General features: G+C 42.8%; 1 protein-coding gene across 1 annotated transcript in view; it reads left to right on the top strand.

Annotated features, from left to right (window-relative positions):
• The window catches only part of LOC310673405 (uncharacterized protein), a gene marked incomplete at its 5' end in the record, with an annotated part of 126,288 nt that overhangs the window by 97,482 nt on the left and 4,260 nt on the right, over positions 1-24,546 (top strand). The window contains one exon of the mRNA XM_083431876.1: positions 18,781-18,911. Coding sequence (XP_083288002.1) covers positions 18,781-18,911 — 131 coding nt within the window. The remainder of the gene's footprint in view (positions 1-18,780; positions 18,912-24,546) is intronic.

Raw genomic sequence — 24,546 nt, forward strand, 5'->3', positions numbered from 1 at the left:
GCTAGTGGAGGGAATAATTATAACCCCAGAATAGAGAAACCTGAAGCACTTTGTAGAACACAACTAGCATTTTAAAACCAAAGCTTTAGAATTACTGATTCAGTGTTTGCTAGCCAAATGAGAATTGACATCCAATCCTGAGCTGTCAGTATCATTCTTCAGGAAATAAACAAAATTAAAATGGACTGTCTTAAGACTGGATTTTGTAACTAAGGCAGGTGCTGGTTGATAATTTGCCACCCAGGGTAGTTATCAGAATCGTAGAGTTGGAAGGGGTCTTGAGGGTCATCTAGTCCAACCCCATGCAATGCAGGAATCTTTCACCCAACGTGGGGTTCGAACCCCCAACCCTGGAGTTAAAGAGTAGGCAAAACTAGATAGAGACAGAGAGCTGCAGTCAGATATCCTGACATTTATGTTGTTCTTTAAAAACTACTGGGGAAAGGGATTGGAATCAGGGTAGTGGAATTGGGGGAGGGGATGTGCTTGGGGGGCGCTATTAGGGACAGGGCTTGTGTGAGTGACCCCACCCCTCTACAACCCTTTTACCCTCATGAGACGCTGGGGAAGTTAAGTTGATTACAAAAAAAAGTACTATCAACCAGAAAGTTCCAGTTCATCCCTCCCCAGCAAACTTGACGTAGCTGACGTTTCTGAATTTTTGTTTGGCCTGAGCTGTGTGCCTCGAGATTTCAGTTTCTGATGTTTGTAACCCCCAACTTTGTACTTGTTAACAATCTACTTCCCTTTTGCTGGGTTTGCTGTTGTCCCTCCGATAACAAAACAGCACTCCATGATGGGATTTGTTGGTCGTGGTGAAATGGAATTTCATTTCTAAAGGACTGAATGCAATCAGGGCAGCAAACGACCCAACCTCGCATCCTCACCAATGTGGTGGCTTGGTCTTGTCATTGCCACGTGGTGAGCGAGGCTTTTGCAATAGCAACCTGACAGTTGCTGCTTACATCTGCAGAGGCAGTTTCAGTGTGGCTCCACCAGACGCCGCAATGCACGGGGTGCCAAAACAATACTGTAGAACGAAGCGTGAGAGGCGGCAAAGGAGGCACCGAATTTTAGCTTCGCCCAGGCACCACTGAAATTTGAGAGCCTGAATGCCACCACTGAGGTCTGTAGAAGTTTTACTACAAAGCTCGGATTTCACATGTTAAGGTTCTTCATGGGCCGTGAAAAATATAGGCAGGCGTTCGAAGCAAAATCTTGTTTTAGTATAACAACTTTAGAGCAAACAAGTATTTAGAGGGAGACCTAGCCTGTAGAAACAAGTTGTCAGAAGAACCTGAGACAGAACTACTTCAGCTATTGATATGGTGAAACTAATAGGGAACCTGGACTGTATTTCTAAACATCACACATGTAAACTTAACTGGGGAACATGAACTGAAGAGCACTTTGATGCCCATGTTCCTACCTGTCAACCTCTCAAGAAGCATCCGGTGGGCTACGTACTATGGAACAGGATGTTGGACTAGATCAGGGCTCTCCTTTTGTCCTTTTTACTGCTGAATAATGTACACCATTCACATGTCAGTTGCAGCCACGTGATATTACTGAGGATTTTGGTGGTGGATACCCCTGACAATTTATAGCAGCTGATGGAAAGTGTCATCATGAGCCCAAAGACCTACTGACTTGGGCTGATGCGAATTAAATTTCAGAACATCTGGAGGGCACAAGTTTGGCAAAGGCTACTTTGCTACTAATTGGACCACCTGCATTTTTATTTTTGCCTTTTAACGTTCCCTTTGCTGCCGCCTTTCTCTCCATTAACATTTTGCCCCATCAAGCGGATATCCTATCTACAGGCCGGCAATTTCTGCTAATGAATACATAGCGTGTGATGGTTTTCCTCTGTTTTACCATGAAGCAATTACGAATGTCATCATTAGAAGATTAATTCAACAAACAAAAGCATCTCTAGCCGTGCCCTAGGCAGATGCTGGAAATTTACTCTCTTGGGAAACGTAAAGTTGATGTTCTCTGTGACGTGATGGTTGATACGAAAGAGCTGTCTATCTTCAGATAAGTATCTAATTAGGCAGAGCTGTTATTTGCCGACATCTCCCCCGAGGCCATGTTCGCAACCATGCAGCAAGGAGATAGTACTACTGACCGAAGGCTGGTTTGCGAGAATGTTCACGTGGACCCATGCTAGATGGTTGCACTTGAGTGCTGTAACATTTATGTTTGCTCCAAGAGGCCTTTTCAAGCCCAGCTATACCTTATGGGATGATTTGTAGGCGCTGCCATATTTGGCTTCCTTGTTTGCCTGGATGGGAGGATGCAGAGATGTATGTGTGTGTCTATGTAGAAATGCTTGACATTTGTGGTGCTGGAACACAGTCTTCAGTACAAAGGTAAACATCACATCCATTGCTCCACCCACTTTCGTTTCTGGCCCCGCCCACTGCTCCTAGCATGGAGTCCCTAGAAGATTATCCAAGGAGGGAATGTGGGTGGTCTCAGAAGTGCTATTTTTTCTAGAAAAAAGAGGTGCCAGAACTCACCAAGAACGCCTCCCTTGTTCCCTTATAATGGCATCCACCTGAGAGGTGCCAGAACTGAGTTTCAGCGAGTTCTGACGGGGGGGGGGGGGAGCCCTGGTTGGTGAAGAAAATTCCCACTCCCTTTATTAGAGTATGACTCTGCTGCTGCTCAGAGTCCTTCAAAGGTAAAAAAAAAGTGGATATTAAGGGAATTATTGTAATATTTTGAAATGCAGTTTGATGATAAGGATTCATTCGATCTGGAAGCATGAGAAGTTAGCTAAAAAACAATAATAATTGATAATTAGGCACAATATTTGATTATTGGATAATTTGTATAATTTGGAATATATCATTAGCTTTGATTGGAAATTTTTAATATTTTCTTTTTTTTAAAAAGTGGATATAGGAAACAGCTCTTTACATTACCTTGCAAACAACCCTCTTCAAAAGAGAGAGAGAGAGAGAGAGCAGGGTGCTCACTTCTCCCTAGGGTGAATTCCCATTTCTCTCAAAAAGGACTGAAAGCAGTATGTGACTCTCACATACTATCAGCCAAGTCAGGGATAGTCTCAGGCCTGACTAAACATGACACCAATAACATTTTAAAAAACTTAAATTACCAGGTGTTGCAGGGGTAGTCAAAAGCACTGTGGCACATAGGGCAGGTAGGATTGAGCTGTGATCTTTGTAAAAAAAATCATTGCCACCATGCCACAGATAGCATGGAGGAGACTGCTGTGCCAGGACAGGAGGAATTTACAGTGGTACCTCGGGTTAAGTACTTAATTCGTTCTGGAGGTCCGTTCTTAACCTGCAACTGTTCTTAACCTGAAGCACCACTTTAGCTAATGGGGCCTCCTGCTGCTGCCGCACTGCCGGAGCACGATTTCTGTTCTCATCCTGAAGCAAAGTTCCTAACCCAAGGTACTATTTCTGGGTTAGCGGAGGCTGTAACATGAAGCGTATGTAACCCAGGGTACCACTGTACTGATATCACAGTTAGGAAGGATAGCTTAGACCTTCCTGCTGAATATGCCACTGTGCCAATGACTATTCGACCCCCACATCTGATAGTTAATTTAAAGAACCCCCCCCCCCAATGTGGTTGCTAGTCAGGTCCAGTGCTTGAAACGAACTAGTTCATTTGAATGAAGTTCAAAAATCTCTGAACTACACCTGAAAATATTCTCCATAATTGCTGGGTGAGCTAAACGCAAAAAAAGTTCATTTGGGCGGCAGAATGTAGAATGGTTTCTAGTTTTCTAGTTCATCTTCAGGTTCATTCCCAACCCCCTTCCCCAAAGCAGGAGCCAGCTGTTGCCCCTCTCTTCAGGAAAAAGAAAGGTCACAGCCCAGGGGAGCCTCTTGCAAATCCTTCTAAGCCTTCTATCCCTTTGCAAAGATAATTTAACATTTTGAATGAGCATCCAGATTGAGTTACACCAGCCTGCCTGGTTTCTCCTGTCATCATTGCATGGTACATCCACTGGATTCAGGGCTTGAGGCTTTTTGCCCAGGCACCAGCAACAGCTGATTCATCTACGGCCAGCCAACATCACACCCCAACAATGTGACCTTGCTATAAAAGCAGAGGAGCGTTTGAATTCCACCTCAAAGTCACTGTCATTCCAGGCTAGATTTATATAGCACAGACGACAGAGTCGGAAGGTCCTTCATACTAGGCGAAATTAGCTGTTTAGATATTGACTTCTTCATTGTTTTGTCAGATGCATTACTGCATTCTCCACCTACAGTCTCACTTTGCACTTTTAGACACTCATAGAAACAGCAACTGCTTTTTGTCAAGCATTTATATGAGTAAATGCCTTAGGCATTATTAGTAATAACTGCTGTGGTATTTGGGTAAGCTTGGATCAACAAACGTAAGCAGTTAGTTCTTTCAAATGTGCTCAGTCCTGTACCATGAAGCTCGTGAGTTGGACGTTCAGCCTGCACAGCAACTGCTTCATCTTACACAGTATTCAGTTCAGTTCTTCACATTTCCACTTAATGTTTACATTTTTTTTAAAAAAGTCCCCATGAAAATTCAACAGCATATTTTGGTGTGAATTTCTCCTTACATACACATTTTCAAATGCACTTTTGTCTAATATAAATGCATCTTTGCAGAGCAATTCCCCCATGTATAATGCTTTTCTATATGTTGTTTTCCCTTAATAAATGCATTTTTATGCACACTTTGTCAGGGAGCTGTCAGGTGAGTACAGGTCATCCATAGGGCAGGAAAGAACTTGAGACACTGAACGCAATTAAGCTTTTATTCATAGAAAGTAAACAACACAGCAGAGTTCCTCTTGCTCATCTTACCTCACTGAAGACGTTGCTGGAACTGACCACTGGCCCCGCCTTCCCCCTCTACCCCCTCACTCCGGATCCCTCTCAAGTAAACATAGACTGTGGCGAGGGGCTGAACTTCTCCTCTGGGCCTATCTGGCCTGTTGCTTAGTAACGTGCAGGACTCTCTTTGAGTGGGGTGTCAGGAGAGGAAGAGACCCAGAAAGACTAGGACTATCTAGCTGCCGGGCAGCAGGGGCAACCTCTTAACTCCTCTCTGCCTAAGTCTACACTCAGACTCTCAGCACCCAGTCCTGTCCTAGAAAGGCCCTCCTTCTCCTGATCCCACTTGATCACCACCTGCTTCTAGCACCTCCCAGCTCTTCCCTTCCGCAGACTAGTCCCCAGTGTCCCACCCCCACTATCCAGGGTCTAAGTCATTATCATCTGTGTCATACCTGGGGGGGGGGCTCTTCCTCATCCAGGTAGTCCCTGACACCCTAGTACAGTGGTGCCTCGCAAGACGAAAAGAATCCATTCCGTGAGTCTCTTCGTCTAGCGTTTTTTTCGTCTTGCGAAGCAAGCCCATTAGCGGATTAGCGCTATTAGCGGTTTAGCGGCTATTAGCGGCTATTAAAGGCTTAAGGGATTAGCGGATTAGCTGCTAAAGGCCTATTAGCAGCTTAGTGCCTTAGAAAAAGGGGGTGGGGAGAGAAAAAAAAACCCCAGTAATCGCAAAACATTTTCGTCTTGCGAAGCAAGCCCATAGAGAAATTCGTCCCGTGAAGCACCTCCAAAACGGAAAACCCTTTCGTCTAGCGGGTTTTCCGTCTTGCGAGGCATTCGTCTTGCGGGGCACCACTGTATATGCATTTTTGGTACACGTTACTTGACTGGACCCAACTACATTGCAAAATTCAGGGAAGTGTAAATTTTGAAAGATGGCTGTGTTTCAGAAAGTGTGGATTTGGTAAGTTCTCCTTTTTAAAAAAAATGTATTTTTGTTAAAGATTTTCTTGGTTTACAAAAGTATGTGCAATGTCTCTCTCTCTCTCTCTCTTCTCCAAATAACATTTTCTATGGATCAGTTTCTTTTGTTGAGGCATTAGGAAGAAAATGGAGAAAGAGGTGGGGGGCGGGAAGGTGAGTGGGGGCGGGGGGGCAATGTTTTTATTTTACTTAATATATGTGGGGTTTTGTGTTGGCGTCGCTCGTGCAGGTTCTCTGCTGTTCACCTGTGTTCCTTTGGTGGTGAGAGAGGTTGGGGTTAGCAAGTAAGTTCTCCTTTAAATGTGAAGTGAATCACATTGCCCCCCATCCCTAAGGGTTGCCAGTTCAATTTTGCTCCCATAGGAAAACCTTCTCCCATGCAGAAAATTAGTGTGGCAGGGAGAAGGAAAATACATGAGCCCACCACCACCAGTTGAGGTGGTTCAGTCCAGCAAGAACTACACCTAAGGATGGACTAAACATACGAGTAGCCAGGGGTGATATGATAGCCATGTTCAAATATATAAAAGGATGTCACATAGAGGAGGGAGAAAGGTTGTTTTCTGCTGCTCCAGAGAAGCGGACACGGAGCAATGGATCCAAACTACAAGAAAGAAGATTCCACCTAAACATTAGGAAGAACTTCCTGACAGTAAGAGCTGTTCGACAGTGGAATTTGCTGCCAAGGAGTGTGGTGGAGTCTCCTTCTTTGGAGGTCTTTAAGCAGAGGCTTGACAACCATATGTCAGGAGTGCTCTGATGGTGTTTCCTGCTTGGCAGGGGGTTGGACTCGATGGCCCTTGTGGTCTCTTCCAACTCTATGATTCTATAATTCTATGATTCTAAGTCTATTCCATGCATATTTTTTCAGAAAGGTCTTTAAAATTCTGCACACTTTAAGGAGATTTAAGCTGATTTGAAGAACTTACAAAGTGGCCTGGAAGCCACCAGGGATGGTACAGGGGGAAAGAAAGATAGTGGCTCCCGTCAGAAATTGGGAGCAGACCTCTTTTGCTCTGTACAGTTACCCAGGAAGGGGTGGCATGTCATAACACACTGCTGTTTCCAGGTGCTTTGGAGTCACTTTCCAGCTGCCTCTGTTGTTTAAAGGAAAGAAGGAATCTGGGAAGCCTTTGGGCCCCCTCACGTAAATGTAAATTGTGACAACCTGTGCTCCAATCTAATCTACATGTCGATATTCCTATCTGAGCATGATCCATCGGGTGCCAAATGGGGAGGGTTGCTCCAAATTGCATAGCGAACCAGAATCCTACCCTATTTCCAACTAAACCATGTAACCCTGCTGATCATGTAGCTTAAAAAATAAGCAGAATCAATGGCACTTTTAAATAAATGCTTTCAGAATAAAAGGCAACAGACATTTAAAATCTTCTTCCCGTTCGTTAACAAGGGTATAATTATTATACAGAGGCAGCATCTGTTAGGCCATGAAAACAAGTACCGAGGAGTGTATTGCTGAAAACTGTTGAGAAATAAAACACTATAATCAGTGACCTTGAAACACGTTGCTCTCCCTTTCATTTTGAAGGGGGTTGTTTCAAATACTGTGCAGTTTCATTAGGACAAGGCATAGGTAAGAGAAAACGATCAACAGCGGCTGTGCGTTAGCGATGCTTCCAAACTAAGTGCTTAGCAGTAGAATGCTTTTCTAGCTTCTCCTCTTTCTTCTTCTAATATGTTAGGAAAACACAGCCTCATAAATGAAACAATGTTTTGGTGTTATAAAATCCCATCTGGTCATTGCTGCTTCAGCAACATTCGGGTGTTTCACCTAATTGAACATTTCTAATCCAGTCTTCAGTATTAGCAAAATGCTGCTTAAACCGAAGTGTTACAGTGCTATCACACTATAATGCTAATTTTAAAAAAAGATATGAGAAAACACCTTTCCAGTCGCTGCCATTCTAGGACTCTGTCACTCCCCCTAATGAAACACTTCCAGTCTACATCCTGATCCAATACAGATGTTAAGCATTTTACTTATGTCAAAGGCATTATGACATGGGTGACATAGGTGTGTGATCATGCTTAAACAAATATGTGCTTAGCACTTAATAAAGCTTTTTCTTTTAAAGGTTTACTCATACATTCCCCACCCCAATGGCTGCTCAGGTGGATTGAACACGTTCCCCACTCGCGTCTGCTAATGCTGTGAACCCCTCCATTGTAGGCTCAGATTGTGTGTGTGTGTGTGTGTGTGTAAATAGACCATATATCATAAAGCTATTTGTGCCTCGTTCCAAAAGGAAAGACAAACTCTGGGTAGACGTCTAGAACACCTGGAATATCGCACCACTCAGAGATTGGGGTGGTGTACGACAATATGTAGTGAATGTGGCCTGGGTGACTTTGCCCCTGCCACTCGCTCTAAACCTGGACAAACAGATTAGCTGATAATCCCTGTGTGTGTAGATACTGTCCTTAAGCTCTCTTGTGGTATGGTGAGTTATAAATATGAGCACGTCAGGACATACTGTATTGATGAAGTCACTTTTAAGATGGATCCAACTTATACTGCAAATGATTAATAGTGGTGTAATTTAATACTGAAGAGGAAATGCCAATTTTCAGCAGCTGCAAGTTTCTTGGATCTGTTCCAGCTTGCAAACCAAAGCTTTCAGGGAAGAACAGAATTGTTGGCAAGGAGGATGCAAATATTTCAAGTTTGTATAGTGTTCAAGTGCCGTTTCCATATCTGTGGAGGCCAATATCATTTCATTTTAGTGGGCATTCCAGCTGCCATGCCCAAGCCAGATATGTGTAGCAGAAAATAAGGAGTAGCACCTCCTACACTGCTGAAGTTTTTGCCTCCCACAAACTTTAACAATTTAAGGGGGAATTCTACACAGCCCTTTTTTGGGCTGCAGTGGAAGTAGACAACCGTCTGTGTATCTATTATCTTCTAGATTAGTTCCACTGATGCTAAACAACAGTAATTACTTCAAATATTACAGCCTAAGGCACAAACATCATTTAGTTCAGCGTGGCTTGTGCTGTGAGAACGTTATGAAGTAATCTGTCACGGAAACAGTGTCATTTCAGTTCAGTTCCGAATGGAACGGTGCAACTCTGGAGAGAAAGACTAAGAGTAAGTTTTTTTAAAAAAAACATTTAGCAGAAGCTCATTTCAGTGTAGGCCTGCCCAGTCAACATTTATGTTAGTGCAAACCATGATTTTCTCATAAATCTGATTTGAAACCATGGTTTAACCTGAGTTTGCAAACCATGATTCAAAGGGAATCTCATTTCCATGAACCATAGTTTTGCTGCTGCACATGTACTGTGAAATCATGGCTAGTGGCAAGAAGTGAAACAACGGGAAATTGCTCTGGAGAAAAGGGGAAACCGGAATAAGAAGTTATTCCAGTAAGTGATCCCTGATGTGCAAGTCTGCAGGGAGCCAGTGTGATGCCTGCAATCTACTGTGTTTTAGATTTAGATTTTTTCTCTCTCCAAAGGACCTTATAAAACCTTTATTTTGCCATCCTCAGAATTCTCATCTCTTTATAGGCTGCTAGGCTCCTGCTTTGCCATCATATTTATATAGCTAATGGAGGTTAAAAGAGCCAGCTGGATACATTAATTTGACAGTAATTACTGATAACCTTGCGATCAGTTCACAGGAGAGCCATATGAATCAGCCAGGAAAAAACAACATTGTCCTAAATAGCAAGATTATATTTTTCAGAGGAAAAGTGTTTCAGATATGGTTGTCTTCCCTCATCTCCTGCCTCAGTCTAACAACTTTCTTTGACTCTTGAGCTGGAAAAACCCCCAGCACGTGGCCAGTCTATGATGTATATGTAAATGTAAACATCAGAAATATGGAATATTTCTCAGATACAGTTACTAGTGAGGTCCTCAATAACTATTCTATTTACATCTCTTGGGCAGGAAAATGTTACCCAACTTATGGAACTCACTGCCACAAAATGTGCTGGTGGCCTCTGTTAGTTGGCTTTAAAAGGGGGGGGGGAGAATCAAAGAAATTTAGAGAGGTTAGTTCCATCAGCAGCTATTAGACAGGAGGAGGAGTTTGGATTTGATATCCCGCTTTATCACTCCCCTTCAGGAGTCTCAGAGCAGCTAACATTATCCTTTCCCTTCCTCCCCCAGAACAAACACTCTGTGAGGTGAGTGGGGCTGAGAGACTTCAGAGAAGTGTCATTAGCCCAAGGTCACCCAGCAGCTGCATGTGGAGGAGCGGAGACGCGAACCCGGTTCCCCAGATTACGAATCTACCGCTCTTAACCATTACACCACACTGGCTCTCGACACCAGACTGAAATACAACTTCAATTTCCAGAAGCAGTATACCTTAAAAGGCCAGTATTGAGGATAGGGGGTAGGGTGCTGTACACATAGAGGCCTGTAGCTTAGTGGTGCAGCACATCATGCATGTAAAAGATTCAGGTAGGGTTTGGAGAGACCCCTTGTGTGAAACCCTGGAGGGTCCTGTCTATTCCGTTTAGAGAAATACTGAGCTTGATGGGTTAAATACTGGATTGCATTTAATGTGCATAGGTAGGTGGGACCATACTGTGCAAGCAGGGTGAATTTAGCCCTTTCCCCCTTGCTGTGGTCCCGGTGAAGATTACCGCACTCCCAAAGGAATTTGCCTATGGAGGGAAACTCCTGGTTGGGGCTCCCGTGGGACAATGGACTAAAAAGCACATTTGATATAATTATGCATTATGTCTGGGTTGGTCCCGCGGAAGGTGATGGTACAAACTCAGAATTCCACAGTTGCATTCCATTAAGATAATTGGGTATCAGTCAGCAGTTGAGGACCACAAATTTACATGCTCCCTTAGGATCTAGGATGTTCTGAATCCAGCTGACATTTAGAGTTAAGTCCCTTTTTATTTAAATGCCATACCTTACATGCTGAATTTAATCATGCAGTCAAAGTCAGGAGGCAAGCTATTATGAAAGCATCTGCCGAATAAAAATATAGAGATAGGCTTTCGTTAGACATGTTTTTATAACGAAGGATTCTACTTGAGCAATTAACTAACATTACAACCGGGAGATTATGCCATTGTAATGCCAGTGGAATATATTGCATTCAATATGGAGCCTTCAGCAACCTTTGGGCTGATGGGAGTTGTAGTCCCAAAACTTTGGGGGGCACCATGCTGATGAAAGCTGCTATATGTGTTCGATTTATGAGGGGAGGAGGAAACTCACAACATAGATCAGAAATGGGGTAAAAATGGCAGGCAGTTGTAATGTCAAAGAGTTTTGAAACAGACATGTTTTTTCTTACCTGTAACCAGCTGGCTTTTATTTTTAGAAAGTGGGGAAATAAATGTCTCTCATTTTCTTGGTGTAATTTCCAGAGGTCGGGGGAAGGCAACCTTCCTGTTAAAGTGCATCGCACTCTTCTGAAATTATCCTCCCTCTGGCTTACCAGAGGAACAGAGTGTAGCCTTTGATTCACCAAGGGAGGGTCAAACAAGCCATTAGCTGCTTCTAACCCTGCTGAACTGCAGATGGCCCTCAGAGCTGTTACAGTGATGAACAGAATCAGCTCCCCTCATCAGGAAGGCAGCTTGATATCAGGAGAAAACAGACCTAGCTATTGCACCATTGTCAATTCTGCCAGTGTTATCCAAAGCCTGTTTATACGAAAGGCCTTTCTCCCCAGGCAGTGAATAACACAAGGTTCATTTCAAGCAATTCATTTCACTTTCTTGGTGATTGCAAAGATTTATTTTTCATAAGAAAAATATGAGACAAATGTGTTTTGACACTTAAAATCAAAAGATAAATTTTAAAATAATCTTCCTACTCTTGAGTATGTCACATGATCCTTGTTGATTTTAGGCTATAGCACTTGCACAACATGAATTTAACAGTTTTCTTTCCAATTTTTTTTTTTTTTTTAGACCTGATTGTGGTGACTTTTTTGCGGGTGGGGATAAAATTTAGTTTCAGCCTTTCTGATGCGGACATGCAAGTTGCTATTAAGGATCTTTAGGACTGAGGGCTCCCATGCCTTTTAAACTTTATTTGCAGGTTCAGCTAGTTTTATCCACACTGGGGAATTAGTGAGCAATTCCCCCTTGAATAGCCGCTCTTTGAATTGCCCCATGTCAGTTTCTTTTCCTGGCATGTGTGTGTGTGTGTGTGTGTGTGTGTGTTTTATTGCCACACATTTCTGTTGTAATAAATTTCTTCTCATTGAATTTTTATTTTCTTTCTAAATTGCAAAATGGGGCAATCCTCCCCAATAAAAGACAAGGAAATTAGAAGGAAAAGAGACAATGTTTTAGAGTATAAAAATAGTAGAAGAGCCCTGCTGTATGAGCCCTGCTGTATCAGCTGTATGAGCTGAGTTGTGATGCCTGCAATCTACCTTGTATTAGATTTTTGATTTTTTTTTCTTTCAAAAGGACCTTATAAAACCTTTATTTTTATAAGGCTTATCTAGTCCAGTACAGTGATACCTCAGGTTAAGTACTTTATTTGTTCTGGAGGTCCGTTCTTAACCTGAAACTGTTCTTAACCTGAAGCACCACTTTAGCTAATGGGACCTCCTGCTGCTGCCGCACTGCCGGAGCACGATTTCTGTTCTCATCCTGAAGCAAAGTTCTTAACCCGAGGTACTATTTCTGGGTTAGCGGAGTCTGTAACCTGAAGCATATGTAACCTGAAGTGTATGTATCCTCTTATCACAGTGGCCAACCAGATGCCCATGGGAAGCCTGTAAGTGAAAAAGAAGAAGTTGTTGAGCTATTTTTAAGGGAAATCGCCCAAAACGACACTGCCGACATGTGTTGCCATACATCCAGATTTTCCTGGACGTTTTAGCTCAGGCATAGGCAAACTCGGCCCTCCAGAGGTTTTGAGACTACAACTCCCATCATCCCTGACCACTGGTCCTTTTAGCTAGAGATGATGGGAATTGTAGTTCCAAAACATCTGGAGGGCCAGAGTTTGCCTATGCCTGTTTGAGCTATTTCCACCTGGACACTGTTTCCAGTGGCTATGTCAGGGAAATTCTGGACATGGGGCAACCCTACAAGCAAGACCTAAGTGCAACAACTCTACTCAGCAGCTATTCCCAGCAGCTAGTATTCAGTGATATGCAATGTAGGTAGAATATTTAATGTAGATTACTCTGGTGCTTTTGTGTGTTTTTTAAATATATATCTATATCTATACCTGGAAGCAGGGACGCGGGTGGCGCTGTGGGTTAAAGCCTCAGCGCCTAGGGCTTGCCGATCGAAAGGTCGGCGGTTCGAGTCCCCGCGGCGGGGTGCGCTCCCGTTGTTCGGTCCCAGCGCCTGCCAACCTAGCAGTTCGAAAGCACTCTCGGGTGCAAGTAGATAAATAGGGACCGCTTACTAGCGGGAAGGTAAACGGTGTTTCCGTGTGCGGCTCTGGCTCGCCAGAGCAGCGATGCCACACTGGCCATGTGACCCGGAAGTGTCTTCGGACAGCGCTGGCCCCCAGCCTCTTTGAGTGAGATGGGCGCACAACCCTAGAGTCTGTCAAGACTGGCCCGTACGGGCAGGGGTACCTTTACCTTTTATACCTGGAAGCAATGGTTCCCCTCTCTTGCATGCTTGGGGTTATTTAAGAATTCCACAGTAGCAACTGCAGTTTATCTTTGCTAATGGTTTTATAATCTCTAGGAGCTGCTTGGCTTGGCCTCTGGTTATAGATTTCATGGGAGCTGCATAACATAGTTAGCCTGTCATCTCCCTAGAACTGGACAGTTTACAAGAGAATGGATTGAGCAATCATTTTGAGTGTGCAAAAGATTCCCATCGGTCACCAGAAAAAAATTGTGTCTCTTCAGATCACTCTGGATTTGTCTGGGGTTTTGTTTTACCTTTTAAAAAAAATATGAAATAGAAATGAGTCAACTCTGGAGGAATAAAACCATCTCTCCTCAGAGCAGTTAAAAGCCAGGCAACATAAGAATTATAGCTTTGCTGTATCCTGCAGTGCCTTGTTTGATGGATCTTTCAAGGCCACTGTTGGTAACGCCAAGTAACCGGCAATCCATTTCTTTTTCTGGTTTGTTATGAAGACATAACTTGAATATACAGTACTCTGTGAGTGTTCCCCCCCCCCCTCTTTATGTCGGGAAAGTGGGAGAGAAGAGCAACCAGAGCAGATGGTGCCCACAGCATTACTCCAGGGCTTTTTGGGAAATCAAAATGGCTGTGTTCCTTTTTTAAAGGAAAAGGTCCACCTATGACCAGGGTGTGTGTGTGTGCAGCTTGGGACGCTTCGTTGAGGAAATGTTAAGAGCAGAAGTTGGCCCTGGTGGGTCACCATACATGGCTGGTTTGGTTAGAATTATTAAATTTACACTCTCTATTATCATTTTCCACCCAAAAAAGTTCTGAAGTGATCAACAGAGGCAAAGAGAGCGAGCATGTACTGTGGCAGATTGTAAACTTTCTAAACCCGCTGTGCATATTTTACTAGAGATAGCTTCTTAAATTTGGTAGCTTTTTACCAGAGACAACTATGTTGACGACTAGGATCACGGTCTACTCTGTACCTTCCAACCCCTTATATTCATATAAAGGCAAGCTATTACAAACGTACTTGGTGATTTAAAAAATAAATAAGAAGGATGGCATATTCTGCATGGCTTGGTGGGTACCAGGCAATCAAACTATTTATAGTATTATATAAATTAACATATTTATATCCTTAAAAAAAAAAAGTCAGGCATACAACAATTCCCAACAACCCTGTGAATTAATTAATTCATTATATTTATTTATAAGGTTTCTAGGCCCCTTTATAGGACAGTGTCCTAACAGTACAGTCCAATCTCTTGTCTCCGATGAGCGGTGCAGGAGATTCCAGGGTCTTGACATTTAACCCGGCTTTGTGTTTCCTTCAGGAATGAGGCATAACGGAGACTATAGTGTCTTTATGATGTATGATTTATTTGAACATATATACAACCTGAGCCTACCTATGGAGAGGCTCACAGCAGCAGCGCCCCCAAAAGGCACCAGCTTATTATCATCTGCCCATTCCTACTCAGAGCAATATTTTTCTGGAGAGCAATAGTGCCTAGAGAAACTTCATCCTAAAACAGTGTTAAGTTGTGGGTGAACATATCAGACGACACAGCACTTAATCAAACAGCTCTTGTTTATTCAGAGGCCAGAACAGAACTGAGCTGAAGGGTTCAGTCAGCCTGCTTATATAGAGCTCCAGTACACATAATTGTAACAACTTTCTAAAACTATCCAATCACTGAACGTCACTTTCGATCCCTTATTTGCATAACTATCTACAGTATCCCCCTGCTGGCCCAGGGTGAGAACTTCAGTACATAACAAACAGTGTTTTCAGACTTTCTGCCTTCTTTCAGGGAATCCTTTTCACATCTGTGACGCTGACAAGAGTACCACTTCAGCTCTATGAGGGAGCTGCTCCATGATGCAGAGAAGTCTGGACATGTTTGGGCCATAAACCCTTTCCTGTATTGCAGAGTTTTTTTCCAATTTTGGGTCAGTCGTATCATCCATGACCATTGGCTAAGCTATCTGGGGATGAGGGGGTTTGTCATCTAATGATATCTGAGGTCCCACAGTGGAAGAATACTGACATTTGTAGGATATATTAGGGAGGGAGAGGGACTGAGGATACTGAGGACAGCCAACTCCAAAGTTAGTCAGGGCAATGATACCAATAGCACATTGTTCTGGGGGATTGCAAAAAAACAAAACACACACACAAAAAAAACAGTTAAAATAACCACATTGCACACAAACAGGAATATGTCAAGAAAGAACCATTAAATGCCTTTTCGTTTTCTATCCTCTGACGTGCAGCTGGCCTAAGTTTTGTATTTCTGAATTGCATGCTGCTATTTAAAAAATTTTTTTTGAAGTTGAAGGACTGTGCATATTAGTAACGAATAGGTCAGATTTGAGATCAAACTTACTTACTTCCAAACTCAAACAAGACAGGCTCAAAATGAGGGTCACTTTATGCATTATCTGTTTGGCACAATGTACATGCCGATGACTTTCGCTTTCAGATCTTTAAAAACAAAACATCACCTAAACCATACCTGATATCTCTGCTGATTTCACATTTGCTGTATGTATGTCCTTTTCCACTTCGGATTTTGTTATAGAGGAGCACGTCACCTAGAGAATTTTTACAGGCATCTAACTTGTTGTTAATAGTTAAATAAATGGGATTTAAAAGTATGCATTACTGTACTTTGAAATATTGCTAGCCTGGCTTTCCACTAATGGGTCTTGAAAGGTGGTTAATGAAATAATTATTATGGGGGAACTTTAGAAAATACTTCTGTCACCCCTGCCACCCAAAGACTTTGCACAAAAATGAGCTGAGGGCTTTGTCAGGCAACTGCCAAAGGAGAGTTAAGTGTTTATTGGAAAGAAATGAGATGGTGACAACCCTTTCACAGTTTCCTCTGTTACAAATAGGGCTCATATGCTGTTTGCTCTCTGAGCAGATTGCACTGTATTGGACGCATATAGGAGTTTTGATTCCTGTCCTTTACAGTTCAATACAGCGTATCTATTTTCGCTTCACTTAATGGGCTTGAATGAGGTTCATCATTTCTCAGGGGGAAAGTAGGAAGTTTTTTTCCCTTCAGCAAACACTACATGATTCGAGAACATATAAGGGGAATAATTTGTTGCAAAATAAGAAGGTCTTAGGTCTCAAGGCAAAGATCAGTTCAGCATATCCAACACAAGTCAGTCTTTTTACAGAGTGGTAGATGTACTCTGGGCTTTTCCATGGTATTTTTAAAGCATGAAGAGTCTCTTTGGAAAAATACAGCACCATCTGCACACACAAAAACAGCACACTGCCAAGGAGAGGGGTAAGCCAGACTCCATCTCCCTGATGTGCTAGTTTTCTATATGCAAGGATTCCTTTTTATTTTTTGGTATGGAAGGTGTATGCAGTCAGGTGTAATCCAAACCCATTTATGCTGACTCAGTGAGAGCTAGGCCTCAGTTGGAGAGCATTTCTTTCAATACTGTATGTGCTAAAATAAAAATCAGTTCAGTTCCTGTGCGTTTGTGTTGGCCTTAAGCCATGACAAAACTCAAGAATACAAAAATATATTCAACTACCTAAGCTGCAAGGTATATGGAATTGCAAAATCACACAAGTTTCGGAAGGTGCAGAAGTGCCTTTAAATGTGAACTGAATCGTATTTCTTATACTTCCCTAGTAACGGCTTGAACAGGGGGAAGAGGGTGACTGTTATTGGCAGGGTGAGGTGTAAAACACTAAGTGCGATCCAGTTGAGGCAACTTTGTGATTACAAAACCCAGATATTAATTCATAAACATGAGGACAAAGCTATAAGGCCCATAACGAAACGGGTGTGCTAACCAGTTTGCACCAATAGTACCAGTGCCTCTCCTTGGAATCTATAATACGATAAGTAATTTTCCCAGTTAGCCTTCAGATGATTTGAATAACGTCTAATAATGGATTTTTTTTCCAAGTGCTGAAGATGTTCCCCTTGGAGACAGACTGCTAATTAGCCCCCTATTTTTACTCTGTCTGAAAGTTAAAAATTGCTTTGCCCTTTCCGTTAGCATTTTATCTTATCTTCTTTTCTCTTCTTTTTACTTTTCACTCTCTGCTTTTCCAGCTTTCTGGATCCAGAACTATAGCTTCCTTCAGTTGCAAATGAATAACAGCAGATCCTCCCTCACAGTGGAGCAGTTTAATTGACGTCAACACTTTGGTCAAATCCACATCATACATTTAAAGCACTTTTATGTTACACCACTTTGACAATCATGACTCCCCCACCAAAAAAACAAATAAATCCGGGGAATTGTAGTTTGTTGAGGTTGCTGGAAACTATAGCTCTGTGAAGGGTCTCCTAACAACTCCTGGCAGCCTTAACAAACAGTTCCCAGGATTCTTTGGGGGAAGCCAGGATTGTAAAAGTGGTATTGGAGTGCTTTGAATTTATGGTATGAATATGACCACAGTGTTCATGACTAAAGACACAGTCTATTTCCTCTCCTGTGCAAATAATTCCTCACTGAAATGGCTAGGATTTGCACTTGCAGACCTTAGAAGGGACATAATCATAGAATTGTAGAGTTGGAAAGGACCACAAGGGTCCAAGCCCTTGCAATGGTTTAGCCCAACATGGGGCTAGAACTCCTGACCCTGAGATTACAAGTCTCAGGCTCTGCCAACTGAGCTATCCCAGAAGTCTGCAGAATGTCAGGAGGTTTATCCATAATACGTTTCTCCATACATTAGTCAGGGCTGGTATAGTCCTCACATGGCGGAGAAGTGGCCTTGGTACCCTCTTCCCATCAGCCATTTGGCAAATGTCTACTAGGAATTGAGTATTCCACCATGAGCAGCTAGTTGCATGGTAGACATGGCAGAAATCTGGTCCTCAAAAAAAGGGGGGGGGGAGTGGAAAGATTGCACAAATGGAATGGTAACAGCGATGTTGCAGTTCTTGCCAGCTCTCATTTTGGTAGCTGAGTTTTATTATCTAGGGGCAACCAACATGGTGCCCTCCATTTATTGTTGGGCTCCAATTTAAGGTTGCCAGATTTTTTTCAATGCATCTAGAGACACTTTTCAACTTCAGTAGAAATGATAGGATTTTGTGAGGGGACTGATTTGTAAATCTGGGGACTGTCCCCCGGAAACGGGGATGTCTGGTAACCTTACTCCAATTCCCATAAATCTCACTCAGAGCAGATCTCCCCCAGGGAGCATATTCCCCAAAGGCCTGGGGAGACCGGAGGGACATCGCTATGCCTGACAACAAATCCTAATTATTAGATTCTTTTGCCCCATCTGTTTGTGCCTGCCAAACAGCCGTGTCATGCTTATATTTTATTCTCTTGTTAATTATGCTGTTTTAAATGTGCATTTTATATTTGGCTTCACTTAGCAATGTTTTCTTTTGAAATGTTTAAGATTTTGTTTTGTTTTTTAACTGCAGCCCATCGGAAGCTGCAGAAGCCACGTCAGACGTTTGGGTGCCAAAGAACGTTCACAAACCGGAACACTCACTTCGGGTTTGCGACATTTAGGAGTCAAAACATTCGACTCGCAAGGCATTCGGGATTGAAGGTACGACTGTATCATACTGATGGCTGTATCAAGGGCAAGGGCTGTCGTTCAGTGGTAGAGCATCTGCTTTGCATCCATGAAATATACTCGGAGTGGCGAGTGGATTTCATGCTCTTTATTCAGCTCATAGTGGTGAGGAGGAATGGAAGTTCCCCCAGAATGTCTGCTTTATATACATTATTTACACAATGGGCCCCACGTGATTGGCTAATTCCGGGATTCTCCTGTAGGCCAATCAGGTTGCGGATTCCCTTCCACCTGGAGCTGGATTGGGTGGGTCCTGAGGACCAATCAGACTGCTGCATTCTGGATCCTATTGTTCTAGGACCAATCAGACTGCTGCATTCTGAATCCTATTGTTCTAGGACCAATCAGACTGCTGCATTTTGGATCCTATTCAACTCAGTACATAACAATGCAGAAGATGCCAGGTTCAACCCTTGACATTTCCGGGAAGGTACGGGAATATTCCTTCTTGGAAAACCTGGAAAGCTTCTGCCAATCAGTATAGACAATACTCAGCTAGGTGGACCCAATGGTGTGACCCTGATACAAGGCAGCTTTCTATGTTACCAAACAGACCAGGAATTAGGGTTGAAGAGATAAGCCCATGAGCACGGCTGTATTCCGAAACTCCTGAAACCTGGCCATAATTTACCAAAATGTTGACTAAATTGTACATTTGCAGTGTGGGTGGAGCTTTGTAGTGCCATAAATGCTCTCAGCAAGACTGAAGTGAGGCTGGTTCCTGCAAAAAGAATGCTCTGGGAGATTCAAACTCAAAGCATTTGTTTAGAGGTCGTCTGAGGGGATTTCTGCCCTCTTACCAGTCCCAAAGGTACAATTTAGTGCCATTTGCAAGACTCTGTTCTTGGCACCTTTCCTCCTAAGGGAATTGTGAGAACTTCACAGTCTATGTGGAAGCAATTGTTTCTCAGGTGACTAGAGAAAGGTTAGAATTCGTTTAAATCCACATCAGAGGATGGCATTTTAGCCAAGGAGAAAAGGACAGACCGTCCCTCTAAACTAAGCATCAAGAGCCTTAAACGTTCACAACAGCAGCTTTCATTTACAACCCACTGCAGTTTTTAAAGAGAAATGAACAAGTCTAGATCTGGGATATTGTTGTAATAAGGATTTGTTAAATACAGTCATTACAACTATGCAGAACAGCTCATTCAAAGTAAGTTATATAATACTTATCCAGAATTATTCACAAAGGCGCATTTACTGAGCTTTTGGTAATATGTACTTTAAAAATAATAATAATCTAATCAATCATTTAAGTGGAAGCCATTAAAAGCCACGTGGTTGATCAACCACCCTGTCCTAATCTTAATTCTACTGCTTTGCAAAACACTTCCCCAAAATACTCTCAACAGCAACTTGCCGCATTAAGTTTTAAGAAGTGCAATCCTTATACCCACTTACCTAGGAGTAAGCCCTGTGAAATTTATTGGGATTTACTTCTTAGTAGACGTGTCAGGGATGCGGATGGCACTGTGGGTTAAACCACAGAGCCTAGGACTTACCGATCAGAAGGTCGGCGGTTCGAATCCCCACGACGGGGTGAGCTCCCATTGCTCGGTCCCTGCTCCTGCCAACTTAGCAGTTCAAAAGCATGTCAAAGTGCAAGTAGATAAATAGGTACCGCTCCGGCGGGAAGGTAAACAGCGTTTCCGTGTGCTGCTCTGGTTCACCAGAAGCGACTTAGTCACGCTGGCCACATGACCTGGAAGCTGTACGCCGGCTCCCTTGGCCAATAAAGCGAGATGAGCGCCACAACCCCAGAGTCATTCGCGACTGGACCCTTTACCTTAGACATGCCTAGGACTGTACTGTATAGCTTCCTTTTCATTCCCATGGATAACTAATGAAACAAGACTTGTCCCTTTTTTGTGTTTTGTATTTCCTCCTACTGTTCTGAGACTTAAGCCTGGTTTGATAGTGCTTTGTTCTGAGGCTTACTTTCTTGGACTTCTGTGGGCTGGGAAAGGTGGCTGCTTACTTCTGCTATATTGTCTGAGCCCCCCATGAGCTCAGAAATCAGTATGGATCTCATAGAACTTCTCATTTTGACCCAAACATAGCTGAATTCTACAAATATATCAAGTGTGAAGAATGATGGTTCTACGGAGCCTAAAGAAACTTGGATGTAGTTCAGACCTATGAAATCTAGCTGGGTATTGTCCCCTTTTGGAGCAGATTGTTGCACACTGTTGGATGTCAGCACATGGCTTAGTAAGTTTGTTTGTCAGGCTTTTGACAGACACAGTGCTAATAACGTGTCTGTTATTTTCTGCGTAGGCTAAGGCTTTTAGCATAGTGGAATGCTTTTGAAATCAGATAGGTACCTGTAATTTTTATATTTGGTCGCCTGCTTACGTTCCTGTTTTGTCATTTTGAGAATCAATTTGATTGTTGTTGTTGGTCGCTGGTTCTGCATTTTTGTGGCATTACAATTTTGAATGATTTTATTGGACACTACCATTCTTACTATTATTATGTTTAGTTGGTGGGTTATAAATAAATAATGGCACGGGATTATTACACTACATTATTTAAAACATTAAATAGTAGGACTGAACTGATATTGTTGGTTTTTTTATTTATTTTTCTTGACCATTCAAAGGGGAAGAAATAAATTGCCTCCCAAAACTGGTAAGGGGATGAGAGAGAAACTCAGTGAAATTTTCTGAGGTGGGTGTGGTTGCAAAGAGGTTGCCTTTTTTTTGCTTTGGTGCTAATAACATTATGAGATGGTCATGCAGTGCTCTTGCTTTTAACTTTAAAAATTCCACAGGTCTCTGGTGATTCCACAGCTTCCTGCGCTTCCTGGAATGCTTGAATTGTGATGTCTTCCAATGGGCACTTTAGGAAACGTGGCTGGCAGGGAGGCAGTTTTCCAGCAAACACTCTTCATCAGTAACATATGAATTATTCCTTCCAGTAATATTCATTGTCAACATCTGTGTGCCCTATGCATTGCCGAATCAAAGCAAACAGCACCACCTGCTGGCGTTGTGACCACTTGCACTGAGCCTCTGGAAATGGCAACAAAACACACACACAAACACAAACATGTGTGTGTGTGTGTGTCCCCATCCGTGTGTGTGTGTCCTTTTTGCTATGGAAAATGGCTGCGTTTTCACAAAAGTTGCTCTCTAACATTACTGGGTGTGTTAGCGAAAAAGTGTGTGTATAAGTGTAAAAGACTTTGGCATCCTCTCCATCATATGGCAAGATGCAAGTGTGCACCACTATTCATTTATTTTTTATTGCATTTATACCCCCACCTTTCCTCCAAGAAGCTCAAGGTACATGGTCACAACAACCCTGTGAGGTAGGTTAGGCTGAGAGATGGGTTGAGTAATAATAATAATAATAATAATAATAATAATAATAATAATTTATTTATACCCCTCCCATCTGGCTGGGTTTCCCCAGCCACTCTGGGAGGCTTCCAGCAAAAGATTAAAAATACATTAAAACATCAGTCATTAAAAGCTTCCCAAAAAAAGCTGGCTTCAGATGTCTTCTAAACATCAGATAGTTGTTTATTTCTTTGACATCTGATGGGAGGGTGTTCCACAGGGCAGGCACCACTACCGAGAAGGCCCTCTGCCTGGTTCCCTGTAACCTCACTTCTCGCAGTGAGGGAACCACCAGAAGGCCCTCGCATTGGACCTCAGTGTCTGGGTTGAACGATGGGGGAAACGCTTCTTCAGGTATGCTGGGCCGAGGCTGTTTAGGGCTTTAAAGGTCAGCGCCAACACTTTAAACTGTGCTCAGATCAAGTATTGATCTGATGTGTAGAGGTCTTTCCTATTCTAATTAATTCAAGAAAGTTCTGAAAGCTGCTCTGTCTGAAAGAAGCAAGCAGAAGGTTACTGATGTTTGGGTTATTCCTTCTGAGAAGCTGAGTACAGCTGGTTCTGTTATCTCTTTCTGTCAAGGTCATGCTGACTATCATAGTGAGGTCAGAAGGAGCCTGGGTTTCATTCTCTCTCTCTCTTCCTATCTCTTTTCCTTCTGGTGTGGTGTTCTGTACATAGTATGCTTAGTGCTAAGGTTTAGACTTATAATTATAAGTTATTGTAAGTTTAAGTTAAGAAATCCAGTTGCAGCATACTTATGGACAGTGTCAGTCCTGAATGTATTGGATTTGTGACCATTAAGCTCATTTGCCTTCAGTAGCAGTAAAGATCTGCTGGATGAAATATAATTGCCTCTGGTGTATTTTGGGCGGATCTTGTACAGTGGTACCTCGGGTTAAGTACTTAATTTATTCTGGAGGTCCGTTCTTAACCTGAAACTGTTCTTAACCTGAGGTACCACTTTAGCTAATGGAGCCTCCTGCTGCCGCCGCCATGCGATTTCTGTTCTCATCCTGAAGCAAAGTTCTTAACTCGAGGTACTATTTCTGGGTTAGGGGAGCCTGTAACCTGAAGCGTTTGTAACCCAAGGTACCACTGTAATATGTTTAAGTTTATACTCTGCTAACTATACATTTGGAATCTACTCTGGATCAATATTGAGTAGAATTCCATGGCTGCCGCTGCCACAATATTAGCGTTGAAATTAATTGCAGAGCTGAGTAACTTCATTCTTGAAGCGTTTAGCCATCCAATTACAGGCAGACGCTGTGTGCTCCAGAGATCCACACCTCTGGTAAGGAATGACCATTCTTTGGATGACAGAGAGCCAATCTTCTTGGTGGTTTCTTGAAAACACAATGGACGCTAAACCCACAGCCTTGTGATAGGCCTGTTTACAAGCCTGAACATGTGCTCAGTTGGCTCTGGAGCAAGATCGATACCACTTCTGCTGCAGCCCTCAATTGGTCGTTTTCATCGACCTCAGCTCCTCAGTATACCAAGGAGTAAAGTGGGAGATCTATAGCACCAGCAGCAATCGTGTCAATGACCCTACAAGCCTCGCAATTCCATAGTGAAACCACAACCTCAACCAGCTCTATCCACAGGGGGCAAAACCCCAGAGCAGTCAGAAATCTATCAGATTCTATCAGTTTCTGGGAGAGGATCAACCTAACTGATCTCCCACCCCTGCAGGGGAAATTGATGCTGCAAGTCCAAACCTGTCTCCGGACTTGTCCCTGGAAGCAGAGAAATGGAAGATTGCAAACAAATGCAGTATTTTGCTTGAATCAGACATACAGGTTTATGAAGGAATAAAACTGCAGGCTCTTCTTGCATCAAAGCCAGGCCTGTGTTGTGTGTTTACTACAGAGATGTGGAGCCAGAAAACAAGTCATTGGGACCTACTTGGTGCATGGAATTGGATACGGAAAGAAATAGTACCTTGGGGTCTTAAAAATTCCAATCTTCTGAAAGAACAGCATTATCATCACAACCAAAAAATATATTTTCATGCTTGTGTGCTTTCATATTAGTAACTAACGGCACAGTCCAAGCTGCTGGGTGAAGATAAACCATGCTGGTTTGTGGTCCAAATATCGCCCAAATGGGGGTTAAAAAAAACCAAACTTCTTGCAGGTTAATGCTGAGCCAGTAGTTGTGACCTCGAACCTATTTGGATGTTCCACAATGTTACCTGTGATGAAATATTGCTGGCTTGCACCGGGACAAACTTAATACATCTTAGGATATGTGCC

This window comes from Podarcis tiliguerta, assembly GCF_965153285.1.
Source record: "Podarcis tiliguerta genome assembly, chromosome: 3".
NCBI lineage: Eukaryota > Metazoa > Chordata > Lepidosauria > Squamata > Lacertidae > Podarcis > Podarcis tiliguerta.